The 15,536-nt window shown below is 56.4% G+C and overlaps 1 protein-coding gene across 9 annotated transcripts in view; it reads right to left on the bottom strand.

Moving 5' to 3' along the window:
• The window catches only part of IL2RB (interleukin 2 receptor subunit beta), a 40,391-nt gene that overhangs the window by 14,438 nt on the left and 10,417 nt on the right, over positions 1-15,536 (bottom strand). For 6 of the 9 annotated variants that reach the window (XM_084955395.1, XM_084955399.1, XM_021091526.2 and 3 more), the window contains 3 exons: positions 3,019-3,139; positions 2,453-2,669; positions 1,268-1,346 (listed from right to left, as the gene is read on the bottom strand). In XM_084955395.1, the coding sequence (XP_084811521.1) occupies positions 1,268-1,346; positions 2,453-2,669; positions 3,019-3,106 (384 nt within the window). In that variant the 5' untranslated portion in view covers positions 3,107-3,139. Of the gene's footprint in view, positions 1-1,267; positions 1,347-2,452; positions 2,670-3,018; positions 3,563-6,925; positions 7,064-12,224; positions 12,875-15,536 lie in introns of those variants that run through there. The other 3 variants (XM_013997538.3, XM_084955394.1, XM_084955397.1) reach the window with 2 other exon arrangements.

The raw sequence follows: 15,536 nt of genomic DNA, 5'->3' as shown, positions 1-15,536 counted from the left end.
CCCTTTCTCTGTGCCAGGCACTCAACTAAGCACTTTGTACATAATACCTCATTTAATTCTCTCGCCACCCCATGAGACAGGCGCTATTACTCTTCCCACCCTACAGCTGAGGAGACTGAAGCACAGAGAGGCTGAGGGACTTGCCTAAGGCCGCACAGTGAGGTAGAGTCAGGATCTGAAGCCAGATCTACAGAGCTTGGGGGGGACAGGCATGGCAATCTGGTTCAAGGGGCTTGGCTTTATCTGCTACACCATGTGTGCCCACCTCCACATCCTCGTGCCCCTTGAGAAGGCACTTAACCAAGATGGTTGGAAAGTGTGGTCTGGGCATCTCCGGTGCCAACTGCTGCCCAGAAGGGTTTGCCAGGCAGTAATCTGAGGCACGTGGACACAGCCTCGTGCCCTTCGGGAAGCAGCCTAGTGCAAGGGTGAAAGGCCCGGGCTGGGGGTAGGTCTCACAGCCCAGGGATCAATCCCAGCTCTGCCACTTCCTAGCTCTGTGACTTGGGCAGGGACCATGCCTCTCTGAGCCTGAGTTTCCTCCTTGGTAAGAAGGGACAGTGCTGGTGCCCACCCCCCAGTCAAAGGAGCCCCCTGATGGTAGTGACAAGTACATGCTCTGTTCTGAGTGGGGTTCTAAGTGCTCAACCCTCAGACAACCCTGCAAGGTAGATGCCGTTCTTATTCCTTTTACAGAAGGGAAAACTGGGACTCAGAAGGTACCCAGGGTCACCCATCTTGGGTATGACAGAGCCAGCGCTGGAACCACACCCTTTTTTTTTTTTTTTTTTTTTTTTTTGGCCTGCAGAAGTTCCCAGGCCAGAGATTGAACCCACGCCACAGCAGTGATCTGAGCCATAGCAGTGACATCGCTGGTCCTTAACCTGCTGAGCCACCAGGGAACTCCTTCGATCTACACTCTCAACCCCACACCACCCTGCACTTGGCCAGACCTTGGGAGGAGTCAGGTGTGGTGGTTATTATCACTGGGCACTCTCTCCACTTGATAAGGAACACAGGATCCACAAAGCCTGGGGGATCCAGCAGGAGCAGAGGCAGAGTGGCGGATGCCTCCTGCGCCTTGGATCCCTTGACCCCCAGCTCCGGCCTGTTTTCCCCTTTGAATGCTGCCCTCCTCCCTTCTGCCTCCCCAGCTCCAGGAGGCCTGGGAGGCAGCAGTCCCCAGTCCCTGCTGGGGCTTGCTGGGCCCAGCCCCTCCCCTGGAGGTCCCTCTCCCCTCCTCCCTACCTCTTCCCTGGCTACTCACATCTGGGAGTCCAAGGATCAGGTTACACGCCCAGGAGCCTGGCCTCACTGGGAGCAGCTCACAGCATTCATTCCAAGGCCTTTCAAGACAAAAGAACCCTCTTAGAAGGAAAAGAGGGACCAGAGTTCCCGTTGCGGCACAGAGGAAACAAACCCGACTAGTATCCATGAGGACACGGGTTTGATCCCTGGCCTCGCTCAGCGGGTTGGGGATCCAGCATTGCCGTGGGCCCATATGCCACAGACGCAGCCCTAAAAAAAAAGAAAAAGAGGAAGCCCCAGAGCTGGGCCTTGGAATGTCCCCAGGCATTGTGGCTGGTCTGTGCCCACACCTGCTCTGCCTCCCCTCTGAGCATTCTTTCCTGCCCTCCCCAGCCCGGCCCGACTCCATGGCATCGAAATTTACCTAGAAACAAACCAGTTCAGGGCACATGGCCCTCCCCACCTAAAGCCCTCCAAAGTCTCCCCACAGCGTTTAGGGTGCACATGCTCCTTGACTGAGCCCTCAGGGCCCCATATAATCACCCCCTGGAAGCCAAGGTCAAACCCCCAAGCAGCCTTCGCTGGCTGCCACTAGGATGTTTGGATTACAGCAAGCCTTCACCCACTCCCTCCCAGCCCACCTGCTCTCCAGCCGCTCCCCGGTCCCTTGTTCCCATAGGCGTCTCTCAAAATTCCAGGTCACTCAAAAACCTCTGGGAGCCCCCTTCTCCCCCTTCCCCTCAAACATCACATCCACCCTCAGCATAGCAGCCCAATGTCCCCAAACTACCTTGTCCAGCTCCTCCATTGCAGCCTGGCCCCCATGCCCCACTGCCGCCCAGGCTCCAGAAGCTAAATATCTAACCCTTAAGATCTTCCAGACTCCCGTGATATCGAGAGTCTGTGTGTCCTTTTAGCCCAAGCTTCTCAAAATGCAGCGTTCCTGGAGTCCGAGAGCTAGGATTTCAAGAATCCAAAAGCCAGCGATTGGAGTTCCCACTGTGACGCAACGGGAGCCGTGGTGTCTCTGTAGCGCTAGGACACAGGTTCAACCTCCAGCCTGGCACAGTGGGCTAAGGATCGGGACTTGCCACGACTGCGGCATAGGTCACAACTGTGCCAAAAATGGGGAAGGGGGAGTCAGTGATGATAAAATCTCCCCACCCTGAGATTATGTAGTTTTGCCTGTGGATCCCACATATACCTTTTATCGGGCTGGGCGTGGATGCGGCAAGGCATGGCCTGCAGGCCCCCATCCCAGCTCCAGACGCAGGAGATGTTGGCTCTTGAGTTGTAGAAGCACGTGAGCTTGGAAGCGGCTGCTGGCAAGATGGGGTGGGTGTGGCTGGCTGCAGGGTGCCAGTGGCCCTCTGGGGATTGCGTGCCACTCTTGCACCTACCAGATGAGACGTTAGGCAATCCTGGCGGGATTGGCAGAGAAGGGGTTAGTGGATCCATTTCAGAGAGGACAAAACTGAGCCCCAGAGCCTGCAAGGACCCCCAGGCAGGTCGAGGCAGGGCAGGGAGAAGACAGTGTCTTCCTGGGGTTTGGAGGGGCCTGTGAGTGCAGCGGAGGCAGGATGGAGGCCCAGGGCGAAGATGGATCCCTGATCTCTGGTTCTGGGACTCAGAAGATACCTGATCTTCCTGCCCCAGCTAATGGAGCTTCTGCTGAGAAGCAGGGGTCTTGGAAGAAATTCTAGAAAGATCTTGGCCTTTCCCCCACCCCTCGAGGGAAAGCACAGCTGGCCAGATTGCCAGGGTCCTCACCGTTCACCACTGTAGATGCCCGAGAGATGGCCAGGGACAAGAGGAGGGCAAGGAGGGACAGACACCGGGACAGAGCAGGAGCCGCCATCACATCCACGAGTGGGAGCTGGGGAAGGAAGCCCTGGAGGGAGGAAGAAGGGGAGAGAGCATGAGTGAACACCCAGCCATGTCCATCCCCACCCAAGAGGCAGGCTGGGCCCTGCCCTCCCCAGCACGCCAACCTCAGGGCCTTTGCACCTGCTGGTCCCTCTACCCCACCCAGGCTCTTGCCTTTCCTTCCGAGATTCAGGGACCCATGCTGTCATTCCTGAAAGGGCTCTCTGAGCAGGCCCAATCAGAGAAACTGAGGCCTGGGGAGAGAAAAGACTTAGGTCCCCTGGGAAGGCCGGCACAGGGCTGCGATGACAGCCCACACACACATCCTCTCTATTAGCTGCCCCCCAACCACACCAAAACCATTTGTAAAGAGGTTCCTCTATGCCAGGCTCTCTCTCTCTCTTATTTTATTTTATTTGTGTGTGTGTGTGCCTTTTTAAGGCTGCACCTGCAGCATATATGGACATTCCCACACTAGAGGTCAAATCACAGCTGCAGGAGCCAGCCTCACGCCACAACCACAGCAATACCAGATCCAAGCCGCATCTGCGATCTACACCACAGCTCAAGGCAGCACCAGATCCTTAACACTGAGCGAGGCCAGGAATTGAACCCACATCCTCATGGATACTAGTCAGGTTCATAACCCGCTGAGCCACAATGGAAACTCCCTATTTTTTTTTTTTTAAGGGCTGCATGCATGGCATATGGAAGTCCCCAGGCTAGGGGTCGAATCGGAGCTGCAGGTGCTGGCCTCCACCACAGCCACAGCAATGCCAGATCCGTAACCCACTGAGCAGGGCCAGGGGTTGAACCTGAGTCCTCAGAGATACGAGTCAGGTTCGTTACTGATGAGTCACAACAAGAACTCCCTGAAGATGCTTTTATTATCTCCATTTTCAGATGAGAAACTGAGGCACAGAGAGGTAAAGCAAATCACCCAAAGTCACACAGCTGATAAGAGGCAGATGTGGAACCTGGAGCCCAAGCCGGGGCTTCCCCTCCTGCGACGTCTCTGACTACAGCCCCCCACCCACAATTAATCAACTTGTGCAGATAACCTCCTAACAATACCGCGTAACTATACACGCTGCACAAAGGATTCCCTATGCCAGTTCACCTATTGTGCCCGGGAGCTGGGGGTGGGTGTTTGTATTGTCCCCTTACATAGATGAGGTGACCAAGGCTCTAAGCCACTACCCCAAGGTCACATCGAAGAAGAGGCAGAGCTGGTTCCATTCCCAGGCTTCACCCCGAGGCCCGTTCCCCCAGACATCACTCCCCCCAGACCCTGTCCTAGGCGCTGGCCCCAGAGGTAAGGCCCGCAGCCTCCCCACCCTGGGGAGTCAAGGCCCAGCAGGCGCACCAGCCGACAAGCGGGCATCTGGCCTGGGTGTGGAAAGGAGCCCAGAGAGGTGGCTGGGGGTCCTCCTTGCCCGCCACCTTCCCGTAGGAGGGTGTGCTCTCAGGGCAGGGCTGGCTGCCTCTTCCTTTGGCCCCTCCAGCCCCCTATGGCCCAGGGCACAGGGTTGGAACCCCAAAGGGCACAGATCCCAGGAAAGGGGCTCTAGCAAGCCCCCTGTGCCTCTTATTCACTCAATCATGGCCCTAGGGCAGGGGCCCTGTCAGTCCCCTGGAGGATGTGGCCTGAGGCCAGAGCCCAGTCAGCAGGGCCACCCCATGCCCAGGACAGGACCTGGCACAGAGCCTCAGGGTGAGAGGAGGTGGTGGAGGAGGGTAAAGGCGTGCTAGATCCCAGGAAGGTCAGGGCCAAACCACAGCCCCAGCCAAAGTGAGTTGGGCAGAAGAAGCATTGTGCAGAAAGAGCTTCCCACCACCCTGAGCGGAAGGGTGCCGCCTGTACACCAAGAGGATGCGGGGGGTGGGGATGGAGGGCTCCCGGCACTGTCTGAGCTGCACCCTCTTGCAGCAGAGGAAACTAAGTCTCAGGTCAGTTAAGGAACTTGCTCAAGGTCACAGAGCAAGGAAGGGGCCCAGCCATAGGGAGGCAAGTGGGATCTCTGAGCCCCCAGCAGCCTCCATCCTGGGTTCTCACGCACGCCCACACACATGTACCGTGCCCTCGAGACGGCAAAGCCGTTCACACCTACTGACTCATTCGGTCCCCACCAAAGCCCCAGGAGTGTGTGCTGTCATCTCCATTTGACAGATGCCAAGACTGACCCTCAGCTGCCAAAGGGACGGGACTCAAACCAGGTTGTCTGATGTCAAGTGAGAAGGTGGTGATGGTGACGGTGACAGTGATGGTGGTGATAATGGGGTTGGGGATGGGGGTGGGGATGGTAGTGATGATAATGGTGGTGGTGGTGCTGATGGTGGTGGTGATGCTGGTGATGCTGATGATGATAATGATGCTGGTGATGATGGTGATGCTGATAATAATGAGGATGATGGTGATGATGATGGTGATGATGGTGATGGTGATGCTGGTGATGGTGATGATAATGATGCTGGTGATGATGGTGATGATGGTGACTGACTGCTATGATAATGAGGATGATGGTGGTGATGCTGGTGATGCTGGTGATGCTGATGATAATGAGGAGGATGATATTGATGATGGTGATGATGGTGATAATGACTAATCCCCAGGCCTCTGCCCGGCACCGTCATTAGCACTTTGCTGATATTACTTCGTTTAATGCTCACAGCCACCCAATGAGTAGGTACTATTATGACTCTTCTTCTCGGATGAGGCGACGGAGGCCCGTGTGAGCCTCCTGGGGTCAGGTTCAGCCTGAGGTCCTGCTGGGGCTGACATCATGGGATGTGGGGTACAGGGGTGCCGAGGCACGATGTGAAGCAGCTCACTAGCCTGAGACACATCCCGCCTGACCTCTGACTTTGACGGCCCCCATCTCCACTTATTCTCTCTGTCCATCACCCCCCAACACACACACAGGGCTCCCCCTTGCTCTTTAAATCTGGGGGCATCTCCGCAGCTGGGTGTGGGATGCAGGCTGTGGACGGGGGGGAGAAAGGGGACGCTTTGGGATGGCTCTTCTCCTTAGGGGCTCCAAACACGGCTTAAGGTGGGAGACCTCAGCCCCAGGAGTGGAGGAGGAGCCTGACAAGCGGGTGGCCCCAAAGATGGAGTCCCTTCGCCTCCAGCAGCACCTGGAGATGCTCCTGATCTGCCTGGCCATCCGAGTAAGGGACAAAGTTGGACTTGAACCCAGGGGCCTGGCCTCCAGCCCAGGGCTCCCAGACACCTCCCGGCACACCCACTTCACAGCCCGGTCTCTCCTCCCTCACCCCGCAAGCCTCCTAAGGCGCGCTTTGCACAAGGGCGCCTCCCCAGGGTGGGCCCCACAGCCAGACATCCCTCCCACCCACATCCCAGCCCCATCTCCGGGCGCCCAGCCCATCTGAGGCTCAGTTAGCCTTCCCCGTCCCAGTCCTCCCACCTCCCCTCCACCCCTCTGAGTTGTGGGGTTCAGCCCAGGGCCCGGGGAAGCCCCTCATCCCAGAAGAGCCCCCAGCCTCCCACAGGGAGAGCTGGGAGGGAGGCAGAGCCTCAGACCAGGGACCAGCTTTTCCTCGAGCTGGAGCCAGGAGAGCAGAGGGGCTGCCTCATCACTGGGGGTGGGGGGTTCTGCAACAGGGCTGGGGGTGAGGCCTGGGAGATGGGAGTTCAGGCAGAAACTGCTGGGGGATCTGAGTCAGAGCGGAATGTCACCCCTGTGACCTTCACCTCAAGCCCCCCCGGCTGGTGGCAGGGGCCAGGAGAGAGCCCCCCGGGGGACCTGGGGACCGGGCAGGGCAGGAGGAGGGTTAGGTGGAGCGTTACCTGGCTGGGACATGGGGCCTCGGCACGCTCTCTCTGCTTCTCCCCGCTGCTGGCACCACAGCCATCTCCCCAGGGCCCAGCTCCGGCTCCCTCGGCCCGGGTAGTAGATGGCTGATGGGGCCGCAGCCGGCAAAGACTAAAACCCCAGGGCCAGCCCACTTCCTGTGCAGAGGTTGCAGGGGGCAAGGCCTGGGGTGGGGAGGCGGGGGAGGTCTGGCTGGTTAGAAAGCCTGAAACTCCTGTAGCACCAGGGCCAGATAAAGATCTCCCTCCCCCGCTAGGGGGGTCGGGCGGCGGGGGGGGCGGGGTGTGCGTTGTGTGGGGGGGAGCACCGTGGGTGTTGCCACAGCAGGCGTGCGTGTACACACTCACACACACACCCTCACTCTCAAATAGATGCCTTGCTGCACACAAGAGCCCATGCAGGCAAGGCCCCTGCTTTTCTCCCCCATGCCACCCCTGCCCCATCTCACAGGCCACCTCAAGCCTCTGACACCTACATGCGGTCACACATACACGGATTAATACCCGGGACTCACACACAAACATGTCTCTTTAGGTGTACCTCAGCCGTAGGATAAGACACCCCATCTTTCTGAGACTTCTCTTTTCACCCCATCTACCAGGAAGCCCGTTACTCGTTTAAGCATTCAGAGACGACTATTTCGGGGAGCCTTGCAAACAATTTGATGGCCACTTGTTGAACATTCTAGAACCTTCCTCTTCCTCTCAAGTCATGGTTTATAATCCCATTTTTCCTCCTATGTTTTTAATGATGAACAGTTACAGACCCCTCTTCAGAAAGTGGCACGTCTGTTCCTGTGCAGTGTCACAGGCCCAGAGACCCCGTGAAGACTCAGCTGGCATTGGAATAAGCAGCTCTATTGCCTCCTTATTTTACTTTTTTTTGGGGGGGGCCACAATTGCGGCATATGGAGGTTCCCAGGCTAGGGGTCTACAGCCTCCAGCCTACACCACAGCCACAGCAACACAGGATCCGAGCCACGTCTGAGACCTGCACCACAGCTCCCAGCACCGCCGGATCCTTAACCCACTGAGCGAGGCCGGGGATCCAACCCGCATCCTCACAGTTCCTAGTAGGATTCATTTCCGCTGCACCACAACGGGAACCCCTGTCTCCTGATTTTAAACTCTCTGCTTGGAGTTCTCTAGTGGCGCAGTGGGTTTAGGATCCGGCATTGTCACTGCAGGGGCTTGGGTCACTGCTGTGTTATGGGTTCGATCCCTGGCCTGGGAATCTCCACATGCTCTGGACACGGCCAAAAATAAATAAATAAATAAATAAATCTAGAATAATTCTGGAAGTTTCTCAAGAAAGGAGGAGGGCTGGCTTTCCCAGGGAGGAAAGCCGAGTGAAGAAGAGGAAGGAAGGACATTTTCCCACCGGTAGATGCTTTTATACCACATGCGTGTACTTCCTGCCCCCCAAACACATGAATTCAGTTAAAACTTTTTAAAAAACACAGATAAGGAAAAAAAAATCCCTCCCCAGGTGAAGGTAGAAATCACGGACCCAGCTTGTAATGGTTTCGTCCCTGGGGATGACCTTGACCTGGCCCGTGTGGTCCGCCCGAGGCGCCTCACCCTCTATCCCTCTGCCCTGTTTCATTCACGCTGCAAACATTTCCTGAGCATCCAGGAGGCCGCAGCAGCCAGGCCAGGCACGGAGGAGCCTGAGGCATCTGACACCAACCCTGCCTTTCTGAGCATCATGCAGGCAGGCAGAGGTAGGACCAGGGGAGGCAGCTCTAACCAGTCATGTGCCCTGGGCATGGGGGTGCAGCAAAGGTAGCGATGAGGGGGGCAGCCCCCAGACTCAGCATCCCCTAACTCAGGCCCCAGGGGCTCGGCTTTTGTGGGAAGACTCAGGCCGGGATGCCTCAGGTGGAAGGGGGCGTGGCTATGCAGAGCAGGTGGGGGGGCACCCCAACAAGGCATGGGCTGTCCATCCCCCACCTAAAACCTCACAGCTATAGACCTTGTAGTGGGGAGGGGTGCAACGGGGTGTGAGAGAGAGCCTGGAAATGTACCCCCTTACCCCATTATGACCCTCCCTCCTGGGCATCAGCTAGACTCCATCGGCCAGTCTCGCTGAAGTTAGGTGTGGCCACGTGACTGAGTCTGCCCAGTGGAATGGATCCAGTTTACTTCCAGGCCTCAAAACCCCTGGGAGTTCCCGCTGTGGCTCAGCAGTAATGAACCCAACAAGTGTCCCTGAGGCCTCGGGTTCTATCCCTGGCCTCGCTCAATGAGTTAAGGATCCAGCGTTGCTGTGGCTGTGGCGTAGGCCGGCAGCTGCAGCTCCAGCTCCGATTTGACCCCCCAGCCTGAGAATTTCCATATGCCAAGGATTTGGCCCTAAAGAGCAAAAAAAAAGAAAAAGAAAGAAAGAAAAACACACCAAAAAAACCCTCGCCTTTGATCCTCCTCAGTGTCCTTCCCTCCCTCCTTGTCCCTGCCCCCTGCACGAACCCCACGGGAAGGATGTGAAGCCCTGGGTGGCGGGGGAGTCACCTGAAGGGCAGGCCTTCACCCCCACTCCCCAGACAATCCACACTGGATGGTCGCAGGAGCAAGAACTACTTCTGAGTTGGGCTTCTGAGATTTGAAAGTTCTGTCTCAGCACTCAACAGTCTTTATCCTCAATCAGATAAGTGTCCCCAGGTACCTAAGCTGATGGTTAAAGTGGTGGGGGAGGGTACGGGGGGGTACAGGGTGGGGAGATGGGAAGGACAGGCCAGGGACAGACCCTGGAGCTTGGGTGGGGAGCAGGCTGGCAAAGGCAGGCAGCCAAGCACGATTCAGCCTGCACCCCTGTCGCAGCTGCAAAATACCCCGCCCCCCACCCCCTGCCCGCCGGGTCCACCGCAGCCCCCTCACCGCAGGGCCTCCCCGTTCCCACTCCTGACCCCTCCAGTCTGTTCCCACTCAGCAGCCAGATCTTTCCCAAACTCGAATCAGGTCATTTCTCTGCACCGCCCGCTGTGAAACCTTCCAGTAGTTCCCAGTGCACTCAGAATAAAACCCAGACTCTTAATCTTGGCCTTGAAGACTCGCTCGAACTGACCCTGTGCTCATCTCTAAACTTGCTTTCAGCGTGGGCATTCCTGCTGTTCAAGGAGCATGTCAGCCGCCCGCCCCTCCCCACCCCCCACTGAACTCCCTTCGTTCACACGGATACCCACAGAGACTGCCCCCCTGCTCTCCACGGAGCTGGCATCTTCCTTCCCATTTTACAGGCAAGCAAACTGAGCCACAGTGGTGATCTACGCAGCAGCCACAGCAATGCCAGATCCTTAACCTACTGTGCTGGGCTGGGGAAACCGAACCTGGATCCCAGAGCTCCAGAGACACCACAGATCTCACTGCACCACAGCAGAAACTCCACCTGCCCATCACGGGGCTGCTTCTTCTGCAGGGCTCAAGCCAGGCGGACAGACCCCTGTTCCCCCTTAGCCCTGGCAGCTACCAAATGCCCCTCCCCCTCCTTTGCACCCCACCTCCTGGGAGATGTCAGGATTCTGGCACCATCCTCTCCCCAGGGACCCTCTGTCTGACACCACACTGCAGGCCCTGCCCAGGCCCATTCTGGGACCCTGTCATCACTCTGATTTAGGCCAAGCCAGCCCCCAAGCTGCCACCTCCCCGCTATTGCTGCCATCCCTCCTGGTCTATGACGGTGTCCCAGTTAGGATTGAATCCAGCGGCGTGAATCAAAGAGAATCGAAGAGGATAAGAGGGCCCTAAAGTAAGACAGGCGTTTATTTCTTTCACTTAAAAGCAGGACAGAAGCAGGCCACCCAGGGCTTCTTCTGGGGTCGGGGGGAGGGGCTTTATGATGTCATCAGGATCCTGAACTAAATCTGTCCTGCCGCAGGGGCATACCTCAGTGCCTTTCTCCTACCTCATGGACCAAGAGAGCAGTTCAAGCTCCATCCATCACATGTGCATTCCTGTAGCTGGAAGAGGGAGGAAGGAGCAAAGAAAGAAATCCTCTGCTTATGAAGGACCCTTCCGCAGAGTTGCCCTGGGCACTTCTAACTTATATCCCATTGGCTATAACTGAGTCACATGACCAACCTAGCCGCAAAGGAAGGTGGGAAATATGCCCAGCTATAACTAGAGGGCTCACAGGCTGGGGAAAACAGGTTTGCAGGGACCCGTCACTTTCCCTGCTGTGACTGACCTCTGCCATCATAAAGACCTCCAGTATCTCTGGGCCACCTGCCACCCCAGTCCCCTCCCAGCCTTGCTCAGACCCGACGGCTTAGATGCTCATCCAGTAGACACCCCCACTCCCACTCTCAAGTCCTTGCACCCCACCCCTCCCAGGGGTCAAAAGTCAGCAGGTGGCTGAGTCCTCAGCTGGAGAAAATCCTACCGCTACAGAGCCTGGCTTCACCGGTAACCAGATAGCATCCTAGCCCCTGTCCAGGAGGCTGTGCATGGATGATTTTTCATCCAACCCTCAGCCTGGTCCTCCCCGCGACTGGTGGGTTGGGGATGTGTGTGGCGGTGGGGGGTCACACCAAATGGAAAGCAAAAGGTAGGACAGGACCTCGGTGATCAGGGCAGGACACGAAGGAGAAAGAACAGTCTGGTGGCTGACGGCCGCAAGGATCTCCTCCCAGCCCCTCCGCAGACAACCCCTCTTCACTGGGGCACGCCACCCGCCAGTCCCCGAGCCAGAATGCGGCCATCCTCTTCGGCTCCTTCCTCTCTCTCAGTCCCCACTTCCAAGCTACCATCCTCCCTACCTCTGCCTTGCCAGAGTCCCCTCCTTGCCAGCCTCCCAGGCTCCAGACCTGAACACCCATGAGCGTCGGCCCCGGCCACTCCAACCCCAGCGCCCTGAGCCGTCCGCATAGCAAGTCATTCCCTGTTCTGGTTCTGCGGCTGTCCTGCTTTGCTGGGGCCTGAAGCAGTTTCCAGGACCTAGACTTTCAGTGCTAAAACTGGGACAGAGTTGGCCACCCCGTTCCCACCCCACTCTTCCAGACTAACTCCACTTCCCGATGTAAAACCAGCCCTTCCATAGAGTTCCCATCGCGGCTCAGTGGATAATGGGCACAACTGGTATCCATGAGGACATGGGTTCAATCCCTGGCCTCGCTCAGTGGGTTAAGGATCTGGCATTGCCGTGAGCTGTGGTGTAGGTCTCAGACGTGGCTTGGATCCTGCATGGCTGTGGCTGTGGCATAGGCTGGCAGCTGCAGCTCCGATTTGACCCCTAGCCTGGGAACCTCCGTGTGTCACAGGTGCAGCCCTAAAAGCAAACAAACAAACAAAATACCCCAAAGCCAAGCACACAAAACCAAGATGCAAGGAAGGAAGGAAAAAGAGGAAAAGAAAAAGAACCAAAGTTTCCAAATCTCTAATACCCTCAAGGATCCAGAAACTACACGTTAGAGACAACACAGGGGATACGATTTGAAGTTCCAGAAAGTCTGCCAGCACATCAGTCATGAGGCTGGATCATCTTGCTGGCATTCCCCAAAGTGGAATCACCTCTCAGGAAGCAGGGTGACAATGACATCTACCAGCATCTTCAGCACATGGCCCAGAAGCACGGCATCTCAAACTCATCCCAAGAAGTCCAAGCAGCAACCAGCCTGGGGGCAGCCTAAGCCCACCGCCCCAGGGGACTGCCTGTGTGTCGATTTGGAAACATCCACCACAGAGTGGCCGTGACAAAAAGGAAGGGACAGGAGCTCTCGTTGTGGCGCATTGGAAACAAATCCGACTAGAAACCATGAGGTTGTGAGTTCAATCCCTGGCCTTACTCAGTGGGTTAAGGATCTGGCGTTGCTGTGGCTGTGGTGTAGGCTGGCAGCTGTAGCTCCAATTGGACCCCTAGCCTGGGAAGCTTCATATGCCACGGGTGTGGCCCTAAAAAGCAAAAAAAAAAAAAAAAAAAAAAAAAAAAAAAAAAAAAAAAGGAAAGGAAAGTGACAGCTCCGGAAGGATTGAGATATGCACGGGAAGGAAGAAAAGCCAAGTTCAGAACAAACTGTGCAGTGGGCCAGCCCTGGTTAGCAGGGAAGGGGGGTACCTGTGAGTGTGTGAGTGTGAGAGGGCATGTGCCGGGGTGTGGGTGCAAGTTCGTGAGTGTGTGTGTGAGTGAGGATAAGCCTACACGCGTGCGTGTGAGGGGGCAGGGGTGAGAAGCAGTGCGTGTGAAGGGTGGGAAAAGGAGCCTGTCTGTGTGTGAGGATGTGTGCACCTGCTATGCAAGTGCGAAAAAGCGTGTGCAAGTGAATGTGTGCTGAGTACATGAGCACCTGCCCCCTGGCTGGTACAGGCATCAAGTCGTTCTAGAAGGAAACCCTAGGGATTGACAGCAGGGTTCTCCTTCAAGGAGGCGAGGAGGGGAGAGCCAGGGAGCCGAGGAGGAGGAGGAGGAACTTTCCTGAGTAACTTTGTTACCTTTGGAACTTTGTTTCACAGGAACGGAATACCTACTTAAGAAAATACATGAAATCAGAACCAAAATTAAAATGTACGTTAAAAAAACATGGGGCTCTTGATGGGGGATGGAGCATCCCTCGGGGCCCTGGGGGCCCCCTAAACACCAAGCCTCCTGATGACTTCCAGCCTCTTCTCCCGAGGAACCCGAAAAACGTCCTGGACTCACCAAGGCCAGGGGTCACCTCCCCGTGCCGATGGCACCCAGCAAAGAAGGCGTTTCACCCACCATCGCACTGACCCCTAACCCCTGTCTCCTGACTGCCAGGCCAGAGTCCTCCTCCGGGGACAGCCAGGAGAGTTCCAAAGCCCTTTTGACCGCACCTGCAACGCTTTCCCCCTTTCCCGTGAGAAACAGGTAGAAGAAGGATCTTTTCACTTGTTCTTATGCTTAAGTAGGTTTCACCAAGATCTATGATCTTTCTCAGAAGGCAGTCTAGGTGTTGCAGCGAGGAAAGAGGACGTGTGATGTCTGCAAAGTGTCTGTGAGAAGTTCCTCTCTATCTAGAAGTTATGCTAGCTAGCTATTTTTTTTTTCTTAGTGTTTTTATTAAGGAATCGGAACAAATTTAAAGGTCCCTTCGGCACAGCCTACAGTGTCTTCTTAGAGGAAAGCAGTAAATGGGGTCAGAAATTCACCCCAGCGCTGGAACGAGGCCCCCAGCTAAGTTTGGCTCCAGAGACTGGGACCCTGAACCCCTCCGAGCAGTGAGGATGCTCGCTTCAGGCCGTGGGCAGGTGCAAGGTGGGCCCCATCTGGGCGGCACTTGGTCCAGCATCAGCGACAGGGACCGTGAGATCTTCCCCTGGCCCCTGACACCTGGCATTCTGGCATGCCGCTCTCATGGCCACCTCCAGAATCTAAATAAGGTGGGGCGGAGAGAAGAGAGGAAACCAGGGTTTTGGCAGATCCCGAAACAGCCACAATGAGGATGTAGAAAAGACCGTGAGTCTCCTTCAGAACAAAGGGGCCCCCTGAGCCCAAAGAAGGGGCGTTCTGGGCAAGGGCAAAGCCTGGGAAGGTGCCGGGCCAGCACCAAGGATTCACGGAGAAGGGCCCTCAGGGAAGCATGGTGATCTGGGGCCCTGTCATTAGCCTCTTGGCTCCTGCACCTGCAGCTCAAAGCCTTCCCCACTTGGTGATCCCACGAAGGCTCTGCCAAGTTTAAAACAGGCTGCTCTTGACATCCTTTCTCCTGATTCAAGTTGGCAGGTCCCCTCGAGGGCCACCCCAGTTGCCCTGTACAGACACCAGGAACCACACGGCATTTCTGGACAATCAGCAATTCACAAAAATATCCCCAACCTTGATCCCCCCCCCCCCAGCATCAAGGACTCTGGGAGTGAGGGAGGCAGCCTTCTCTCTCCCTTAGGTGGGTTTGGGCAGGAGACCCCGCCGCAGGCAAGGACCACAGCAAACGAGCGCTCCATCCACACAGGAGATGGCAGATGGGCATGTTGGCTCCATACTGCCAGAAAATTCTGAATTTTCAAGAAAGGCAGAAAATCCGAGGTTTTGTTTTGCTTTGTTTTGAAATGTGAATGTCTCTCACTTACAATAGAGGTCATGGACGAACTTCAACCCCCAGCAAAACTCCACCACCAAGCCACAGAAAGAACACGCTGATGGCCGTGAGGTGTGAGGAAAGGGACTTTCGGGGGGAGGGGTGGGGCTGTGGGCTGACAAGGACCCTCTGTCCAGGATGTTTATTCTCAAGCCCTGGCCGGATATTTATTTTACACCGCGGTCACATGGCAGCTTTGCAAACCTTTCCTGTGTTTGTGGTGTTTACCTCTTGAAGAGCCCCGCGTCCCAAGCAACAAGCCCAAGCTTTACCTTCCCAGCCTCCCTTTGCAGCAGGGGCAGTGAGCACGTGACCAGGCTCACCCAATCAGGAGCCTCTGCTGCAGACCCGGGGATGGGAGCCAGGGATGCAGGTTAGGAGGCAAGAGAACTTCAGGAGGCTGGTGAGGGGGCATCAGAGCATCGCATCTTGGATGCTGTACCCCTCCAAGCCTGATGTGCAGGTCCTGCCAGAGATGCCTGAATCAAACGCTTTTCTAATCAAAGTGGCCAAGCTGGGCTCTGTGGTTTGCACCTGAGATTCCTGGGTGACACAGGTGC

This window comes from Sus scrofa, chromosome 5, assembly GCF_054392235.1.
Source record: "Sus scrofa isolate SSC_HxYL_T2T_F1_AM1 chromosome 5, Sscrofa_HxYL_maternal_Yorkshire_Landrace_v2.0, whole genome shotgun sequence".
In the NCBI taxonomy this organism is placed as follows: Eukaryota; Metazoa; Chordata; class Mammalia; order Artiodactyla; family Suidae; genus Sus; species Sus scrofa.
This window is presented reverse-complemented; position numbering and strand designations above follow the sequence as displayed.